The 9,891-nt window shown below is 43.5% G+C and overlaps 1 protein-coding gene across 6 annotated transcripts in view; it reads left to right on the top strand.

The window, feature by feature from the left end:
- Positions 1–9,891, top strand: part of NTRK2 (neurotrophic tyrosine kinase, receptor, type 2) — a 314,665-nt gene that overhangs the window by 167,509 nt on the left and 137,265 nt on the right. For 3 of the 6 annotated variants that reach the window (XM_005868271.2, XM_014541246.1, XM_005868273.2), the window contains exon 12: positions 3,710–3,757. The exons of the other annotated variants lie outside the window; for them this stretch is intronic. In XM_005868271.2, the coding sequence (XP_005868333.1) occupies positions 3,710–3,757 (48 nt within the window). The remainder of the gene's footprint in view (positions 1–3,709; positions 3,758–9,891) is intronic. 6 annotated transcript variants of the gene reach the window in all.

Here is a 9,891-nt window from a genome sequence, read left to right as displayed (position 1 = left end):
TCACTTTTTCTTTATGCATTCATGCATTGATGAACACTTAGGTTGCTTCCATGTATTGGATATTGTCAATAGTGCTGCAAAGAACATGGGGGTACATATATCTTTTTGAGTTAGTATTTTCATTTCCTTCAGGTAAATACCAGAAATGAAATTGCTGGATCACATGGTAATTTTATTTTTAATTTTTTTTTGAGGAAACTCCATACTGCTTTCCATAGTGGCTGCACCAAAAACATGTATTTTTTTTTCTTTGTGTATATGTATTAGTTATGGTAGGCTCACTCTCTACCATGGTAAATAAGTCCCAAAGTGGATAATAGTTCAAACTCAATAGTTTATTTTTTGCATGTGAATGGGAGTTGGAGGATAAATTGTTTCATTTGACCTCAGTAGAATAACTTAGTTTCTACATTTACTGGGAGAGGTAGTAGAGAATTTCTCTGCTGACTTCAAGTCATTAATTCCAAGTTTGATTTAAGTGTTGTCTTTATTCTGGATAGGTAGAAGGGGAAAGCATCTGGGAGTATGCATGGAAGTCTTGATGGCCAGTCCCAGAAATGGTGCCCCTCACTCTGCTCACAGTCCCTTGGATATAATTTAGTGGTTTGGCCACAACTAACTGCAAGGAGGGTTGGTTAACTGAGTCTAGCTGTGGGCCCAGGAAAAAGAGAAGAAAATAAATATTTCAGAGAGCAGCAAGCAGTTTAAGCTAAAATACACTTATTTTTGTCCTAGCCAGTTTGGCTCAGTGGATAGAACATCAGCCTGCGGACTAGGTCCTGGGTTTGATTCCGGTCAAGGGCATATGCCCAATAGGGGGCGTGCAGGAAGCAGCCAATCAATGATTCTCGTCATTGATGTTTCTATCTCTCTCTACCTCTCCCTTCCTCTCTGAAATCAATAAAAATATATCTTAAAAATAAATAAATAAAATACACTTATTTTTCTTTATAGTTTTTGAATTGGAAGTGTTCAATGTTACTTGGAGAACAATATAATAAGTCACATTGGCATTTGAAGAAAGGGAAGGGATGAAGCCAATGAAAGTTGGTCAGGAGGATTCCAGGACCCTTTGCATCATGATTTCCACAACCAATGTAACTCAAATCAAGTCCACTTCCTCGTCAGTGGATATGGGACTTACATAAAGGTTGTGTCCTTAAGTGAAAGATTAAGATTAAATTGAAGTGGAAACTTGGCACCACACTACACTGTTCAGTGGCCTGAGGAGCTGGAATTAATTTGAAGCAACTATTACTCATGCTGATTGTGTGTCACTTGGAACGGGTGGTGCTTATTGTGTCAGCAAAGCATCCAATGAAGCAGCCATTCCTTTTCCCTCCACTCCAAGGGCCAGTCCTCCTAGTTCTTTATTTGAGGTAACAGGCAACTGGCTACTCCATCAAGCGCTTATTGAGTGTCTATTCTGGGCTCGACACTGTCTGGTCCCCACTTTCTCTGCAGCAAAGGCAGCCCAGAGCTCCACTTCCCTGTGTCCTTTAGGGAGTGGGTGTGGCCATAAGAAGTTGGAGGTGATTATATTTCTGTCAGTGAATCATATTTTCCCATTTGCTTCCATTAGGATGTTAGAGATGCTTTTCTTGGAGTTGGAGGGTGGTGAGTCTTGCCTTAAAATATAAAGAAATTACATTTTAGAACACAGCAAATTTTAATCTCTCCAGAGTTAAAAGGGAGGGAAGCTGATTTTTCTCCTGACATACAAAATGATTTTTTTCTGAAACTTAAAAGAGAAAAAAATTCAGAAATTCATTCTCTGGAGATCAGAACCCTTCTAACAATCTCCTTTAGTTTGTGCAAGCCAGCACCCACAGGGAAGATTAGATTTCTTCACATCGTCTATTTGTTGCTCTCTTCTCTGATTCTCTCCTTGGCATCATAAATATTCCTTTTCAACCCCCTAAATTTTTACTGTTTCCTTTGGGAGATATTTGAAAAGCAATCCTTATTGCCATTTATTTTATTTAATTTAAGTTCTATCTTTGAGTTCTTAATGTGTTAATGTGCCATTTAAAGAAATACATTTCTCTCCTCTGGTCAGGGAAGGTTGAACTTTCTTCATTGTAAATGGATTTATTTGATTAATTTTATAATTTAGAATCTTTGTTGGTCTAGATTCCAAAAGGAGGAGTTCCTTTAAGCTCACTGCAACTACATTTGCTTTTGAAGGAGCCCTTTATTTTGCAGTGAATAAAGTGTCTCTTATTAAACAGAATAGAAAAGAATGTTTGGCAGGACTCGACTCCCAATGAGTGAAACATCACAGGAAATTGAGAAATTGTTTCTTTTTGGCCTTGTGGGAAAGTTTTGCTGGTGAAATTTAGTATTAAGGCTTTAAGACTACTGCTTAAATCCATCAAGAAAGAGCTGTCAGACCAGGACAGCTTCTGAGGTGGGGGAAGGGAAAGAGGTACCAATGTGACTCTGATAATCTGGTCTTAAATTTTCCAAGTACTCTGAGATATGGGCAAGAAGATTGTATTCTGTCTTACATAATAATTGTGTTACTGTTAAAGAGAACTTAGAAATCTTTTAGCAATTTAGGAATAAGTTTGTCAAAAGTTAATCTCAGCTGGAAGCCCTTTCCTTTGTTCCTGCAAAACAGGGTGTTTATGTGCCCAAACAAGAAATGCATCTAGCTTCTGCCCACCCATGAAACCATGGGTTCTTGATCTTGGGCAATTCTACTTTGGGTATTAGATATGTGTTCTGAGGTCCCAACACCAGATCTCATGAAGGCGCCTCTTTTGGGATTTGTGCCCACGTCTATGCTGTCAGTTTAACCCCCTAACCCTCTTTGGAGACACTGTGAGCAGCATCACCATATGTCTCATTGTTCAAACCTCTAACCTTCATTATTCACTTCCCATACTCCCCTCAATTTGCAATCAATCACCATGTCCTGTTGATCCCCCTAAATATGCCTGATAGCCATCCCTTCTTTTCCCAGAACCTGGTTCATGCCAGTTCTCTCGTGCCTTGATTTCTCTAGAAATTACCTAGAAGAGAACAGTCAAGCCCAGGAAGTAAACAGCCATTTCACTGTAGTTTTATTCACCGGAGGACCTGCAAACATTTGGCAGACCTTTCCTTACACGTACCAGTGGAAACTTGTAAGAGGCACGGATCTGCCATGAGCTACCCACCGTCACACAGCAAGTCAGTCATGGAATCCTTGTAGAATCGATTCCCTTTTTTTCCTCTTGAATCCCCATCCAGCCCAAGTGTCCGTTCTCCCATGGGATTTCATGTTCCTCTTCTACCAGAAGAGGAACATGAAATCTTAGCTGTCTTAGCTCCAGAGAAGATCTGCTTTCTCTTCTTATTTTCTCACACAGCTGAGGATCAGAACTCTCGTGCATTTCTCAGATGCGTTGTGTATTTCCACCCAGCAACTCTTCTGTTCCACTCCATACTTTGGGAGAAAACTGCTCAGAGCTTTTAACCCTGGGTTTTGGTTCTTTTTCTCGAAGATTGGTTGTTGTCCTTTATCTGACTTGAACTTTCATGTTCTCATGATGAGAAATAGATCTTTACACAAAAATCTGAGGGTTGGGAGTTTGAGAGGAAGCTTCGGTCCTCAATGGAGCTTTGAGAGGGCGTTGGAATTATTTCACTAAGGACAGTGCTGAACACCTCTGGTTTACGCTTCTCTTTCGACGTTTATTTTATGTTCTGTTGTGGTTTTCAGATTTCTCATGGTTTGGATTTGGGAATGTAAAATCAAGACAAGGTGTTGGTAAGTAGTTACTTCTTCTTTGGATAAATAATGAGCTTGTGTTTAATTCAGATGAAACTGTTGAGCCTCTTCATACTTGTTGGCCTTTGATTCATTTTTTCATGTTCCCAGTTTCTGACTTGCTGAAGAAGGAGGCCTAGAATTTTTTTTTTTCTTCCAGAAAAGGCATTACTGTTGCTCATTGAGTTTCAGTAAATGGTTTTGTATTCTTGAAGTTGACTTGTTTTTACCCTCCGGGGATGTGTCAACTGTCATCCAGTTCTAGGTTGTTGATGCATTTCTAAGAAGATTAAAGAAATAAAATACAACTGGACTGCAGCTCCATGCCCAGCAAAGCTGGCTGAATATTCATGCCTGGAAAGTGTGGGTCTTAACTTTCTCTCATTGGCCACGATGCAATAAATTTCTGCATTGGTAAATCAGCTGTTTGTTTATGACCATTTCTCATTCAAGACAAGGCTAACATCCAGACACTATGATTTGTGCTTGATTGCATTCGATTCCTTGCAATTGTTTTGACAATTGAAGAGCAGAGCTTATAGCTATCAAATGAGTGCAGATAATGTATCTCATCGCTAGGATTGAAATCAGGTGTGATCTCCCGGGACCTCCAATTTGTTTAGTATTTTCTATGCGTACAGAGACAATGAAGAGGAATTGCTAAGAAGGCATGAAAAGACAGACTTCCTTCCATTTTGCATACACTTTTCCAAGATTTAGCCATCTTGGGCATCTGTTGGTTAATATTTATTTTGGTTGCAAGGTTGGCTATAGGCAAAATTGCAAAGTATACCAGTGTCATGGGGCCTTCCAGTTGTGAGCCCTCCCTGTCCATATGAGGAATCCTGTTCATTTCCCTTTTTGAACTTGATATCAGTCAGTCTGTCCTTAACTAGCCCCATGAATTCCAAGGGAAGAGCTCTCTACCAGCAAAGGGAAAGTGGAGAAGTGGTCAAGTTGGAACATTAAGCTCAACCACCTCAGGATTTGTTGGCAACTCCCCAGGGCACATTTCAGATACAACTGATCATAGGCATTTTGAGAAACCAGAGAGAGTCCTGGGCAGTGTGGCAGGTGGCCTGTTTGATGGCTTGTGTTGTGTATTTGTGTGTGGGGGGGGGAGGGGGGAGGAAGAGTTGGGTGATAAACTCTCCCACAATAGTGCTGTGGGATGGGGCCTTCCCTCCACTAAATAGCAAATCACTCTAACACTTAAACATTTTTCAGGCCAGTTCACCCTGCAGGAAGGTTCTGGTTCCTCAAAAGCTCCAATAGCAGGATTTCACCCTTTTAGGCCACAGCAGAAAGAGTTCTTCAGAATTGTTCTTTCAGCTACAGTTCGTCAGAGGCGCTGCTGCTTTAAAATGTTGGTTTTGTTATTATTCAGGGATGGTGAGGCCAATAGGTCAGGAGACGATGGCCATTGATGCAAAGATAATTCATTATTCACAGTTCCCCAGAGAAGAGGGCACACCATGTGGCAGGGGGACCTCAGGGAGAAGCACCTGAGTCAATCAGGAGGCAGAAGGAGTGAGGGGAAAACAGAAACAAGAGCCTTTATTGTGGTTTCCTCGGGAAGGACTGGGCGAGGCAGGGGTAGCAGGTTTAGGATTGGATGGTTTGAGGAGCTTCAGTGAGTTCTGGGGTGTAGGAGCTGTCCCTGGTTGTCTGATACCTGGCTCTGGGGTAATGGGACACGTGGATAATGGCCTAGAGTATGATAACTTGAAAAGGGATGTGGTTGGGGTATAGATTACAGATTAGTTGGTTTGTATATGAAAGGCTCACTCAGAGGCAAGTTCCTTACTACCTGAGGATGACACAGGACAGTCCCTCAGTATCATCAAGCCCAAGATTGAAGCATGAGAATACAGAAAACACAAGACACGCTTATACAGCTGCTCAAGAACAGTGATCTCTCCCCTTGCCCTGAGGCATTGTTGGTCCTTCCCCAGACGACCCTCACGGATTCTTAGCTCAAGAAAATAAGTCTAAGTTAGGCTCAGAGAGGCCTGTAAAGTCATAGATGTAAAGACCTTACCCAGAAGCTCTGATAAAAGAAAAAATGGCTCTTTGAACTTGAGACATATTAAAAGAAAAATAGGTTAAAAATGTTTCCAGGCATAAGTCATATTTGTCAGCTCAGTAATTAGAACTCTCTACCCCAAACTCAGCAAATTGCACATACCCAGCAATTTAAAACTTTTTATTAATTTTATAAGACATTTTTTCAAGTCCTCATATGAATTTCTTATAACATTGTGATGTGCCCCTGACTCTTCTGACTGTCTTTTCATTGTATCTCCCCAAGCACGTGCAGACACACACAATGACACATCGTGTGACATGCATAGACAGGCGCCTGTCAAATTATATAGACATTCATTGTCCCTGTTGAGAGCATTTCACCCCCTCCCAACTTTGCTGAGCTCTATTAGATCAAAATGTTCCTAGAAAAATGGGCTGAATTCCTGCAGCCTTGCCAGCCACATCAATCTTCCAGACTTTGGAGCATCAACAATGAAGAACACAGCACTGGAATTAATATTCCAATTGATAAATGGTTGAGGTTTGTGTATCAGTCAGATTTGTCAACAGCGACCTCCTGGCAAAGTGAAAAGGCTTTTGAAAAATCACCTCTGGTCTTTTATACCCCCCATATGCTTAAAAATCCACCATCACCATCACTCTGCCTCAAAAAAAAAAAAAAGCCCATTTTCTTTCAATTTGTTACTTCAGAGTCTGGTGTTTTACTCAGAGAGGTCAGGGAAGGAAAGAGTGTCCTTTGGTGGAGGAAGGGACGCAAAGAGCAAGTCTCTGGGTTGAACTCTTTTAAGTTAGAACCCCACTGTGTCCATGGCAGATGATTCAGAGCTCAGATTCCTGGAGGCATCTCAACATTGTCTTCTAGGTATCAACCTCCTCCAAAATGATGAGATGCTATAAGAATGTTGGTAGTCTGACTTGGGCCACAAGAATCAATGACAAAGGCAACTGGGATCAGATATTTCTACTCCTTGCAGGGGCTCCAGAAGCAAATATCACTGGCCTTCTGACAGCATGTGGAGTACTTGAACATGACAATTCCTGTATTTCTGAGGGTAAATGGGCAGCCCGGAATCTGTTGAGAAATGTATGACCCTGCCTGTTCAGGGAGCTCAGGCAGTAGACTATTTGGGTCACCCCAAAGAGGGGACAGCTGCACCAGGAGCAGAGTGACAGAGCCAGCGGGGACACAATGCAGAAACCTTAGCACAACACATTTCTATTTTCCATCTCTGGATTTAAGCTCTGGGTGATCTAGGTCTGCCAGAAAGCAAAGAGTGAAACAGAGATGGTTAAGGATATTAGAAAGAACTTGTCTTTATTCTTGGCAGAATTTCCGCACTTTGCTAATGCTGGTGAGCTAGGCACAAGAGGAGTGCAACTGGGGAGATTGCCTTTTCTTTGAGTGTTCTGTGGCTTCTAAATTGGCTGTGTGAGGACTTGTTTGCAGAATTAAGCCAGAGTGTATCATTAAAGGCATCTCAAATGAACATCCCCTTGAGAGAATGCTTTAAAAAATTACCTATAATAGCAGTTGGCTGCCTCCTGCATAGTTTGTTTAAGATTCAGCTAGCTGGGGAATGTCCAATTGTTATCACTACATACTGTGATAATCCCCATACGAAGGGGAAAATGGATCTTGAATTGGGAGATGGATTACAATGATAATTCAGAGGGGATTTAAAAATGTATGACCCAACAGCTTTTGTTTTTAGAATTGTGGTGCTTCTCATTGCAATAGTCAAGTGTGAGGGAAGAGGTAAAGAATGGATGGAGATGTTGAAACATGCATCCTGAAGGTTGGATGAATATACATTTTCTTGCTATGAAAGTAGTGATTCAGACTTTCCTTTCCTTAGTATGCATTTGCCTTGACTGCCTTCCCTTTGTCTTTCTTTCTATCCTTTTCTTCCTGTCTTCCTCCTGGCTTATGCTAGTAGTCCTGGCCAGTGGTTGCTTTCCGTGGGACCCTGCACCCAGTTAGTTCGCTGCAAAAACACATGTCATAAATATACTAGAGGCCTGGTACACAGATATGTGCACCAGTGGGGTCCCTCGACCTGGTCTGCACCCTCTCACATTCCAGGACCCCTCGCGGGATGCCGGAGAGCTGGTTTTGGGTTGATCCCTGCAGGCCAGGCTAAGAGATCCCACCGGTACATGAATCCGTCCACTAGGCCTCTTGTATGCATATAAAATCTTTGGTTAATCTCTTTCTGCCCTCCCCCTTCCCCTCTTCTCTCTGAGATTCATCAGTCTGTTCCATGTTTTCATGCTTGTAAGTTTCCGCTCCTGTGTTGAACGTCTGTCCCCTGGTGGTCAGTGCACTTTATAGCTACTGCCCAGTCGGCCAGTTGGCCAGTTGCTTAGGCTTTTATATGTCTATATAAAAGACATAGATGTCTAGGGGCCTTTGTCTACTTTTCATGTATGGGTGTCTACCATGAGCCACCGATATCTTAATTGTTTTGAAGCTTTCATATAGACCTTTGTCTTTGTGAATCTATTTTTGGTTGAATCTAAACACTGTGGGTTTAATGGTCAATGGATTAATGATTTAGATAAGACACAGTAGACTGTATTTATGGACATATACATTGTGAGACTCTGGGCTAGAAAGTTAAAGTGTCATATGAAAAATGCTATGGTTATTGCTTTAGTATAAAGACATCCATGGAATGACTCTATAAATAAACTAGTGGCCTGGTGCACAAAATTCATGTGGGGGGGGGGGTGTTCCTCAGCCCGGCCAGCACCCTCTCCAATCTGGGACCCCTCAGGGGATGTCCGACTGCCAGTTTAGGTCCGAACCCACAGGGATCGGCAGTCAGACATCCCTCTTGCAATCTGGGACTGCTGGCTCCTAACCGCTCACCTGCCTGCCTGCCTGATTGCCCCTAACCACTCTGCCTGCTGGCCTGCTCGCCCCCAACCCCCTGCCCGCCTGCTCGCCCCCACCTGCCCTCCCCACCAGCCTGCTTGCCCCCAACTGGCCCCCTGCTGGCCTGCTCACCCCTAACTGCCCTCTCTGCCGGCCTGATCACCCCCAATGGCCCCCCCAATAGCCTGATCACCCACAACTGCCCTCCCCTCTTGGCCCCTAACCACCTCTACCTCGGCCCCTCCACCATGGCTTTCTACAGAAGAACATCAGGAAGGTCTCCTGGAAGGTCTCCCAGTCTAATTAGCATATTACCCTTTTATTAGTATAGATAGAGGCCTGGTGCATGGGTGGGGGCCTGCTGGTTTGCCCTGAAGGGTGTTCCAGGTTAGGGTGGGGGTCCCCACTGGGGATGGGGCCAGCCTGGGCGAGGGGCTGGGGCAGTTTGTAGGCCAGCCACACCCCCATGGGGTGAGGGTCCCCACTGGGGATCATGGCCAGCCTGGGTGAGGGGCTGAAGTCTGTTTTCAGGCTGGCCACACCCCCCAGCAGGGACCCTCAGCCCATGAAGGTATGGCAAGCCTGGGTGAGGGGCTGAGGGCCATTTTTAGGCCCCTCCCTTGGAGGCCAGCCCAGGCAACCAAAGCCTCCTGCACGCTCAGGCCAGCTCTGTGGCCACCGCCCACAGGTCCCTCCTTCAGCGGCCGGCCAGGGCAGGCAGGAAGCTTGGCTTCCTCCATTGCCGGGGGTGACCCAAGCCTCCCACCCACTCTGGCTGGCTCCGTGGCCACTGCCATCTTGTCCCACTAATTTGCATATTCCCTCCTGATTGGCTATGGGGTATTGTGGAGGTATGGTCAATTTACATATTTGTCTATTATCAGTGTAGATAATATTATGACTAAAGGCCTAGCAGTTAAATTGCTGTGAGAATGAGCCATTATTTTATAGGCAAAAGTGACGCAGCTACAGACAGAACACACAGAGAGAGGAACAGAGTAATAGGACAGTTCAATGTAATTCTAGTCCACCAGTTGTAATTTCATTTAGTAAGACCTAGTAGCAATTCATACTCATGACACACATTTAAATTTATAGTGCATTTTCATATCAGTAGTTTTATAAAATAGCAAGCAGCCATCATTTTGCACATGTTACAAATGTAAGTGGTTGCAAGGTACAAAGAAAGTAAGTAACTTGTCCTAAG

This window comes from Myotis brandtii, unplaced genomic scaffold (genome assembly GCF_000412655.1).
Source record: "Myotis brandtii unplaced genomic scaffold, ASM41265v1 scaffold266, whole genome shotgun sequence".
In the NCBI taxonomy this organism is placed as follows: domain Eukaryota; kingdom Metazoa; phylum Chordata; class Mammalia; order Chiroptera; family Vespertilionidae; genus Myotis; species Myotis brandtii.
This window is presented reverse-complemented; position numbering and strand designations above follow the sequence as displayed.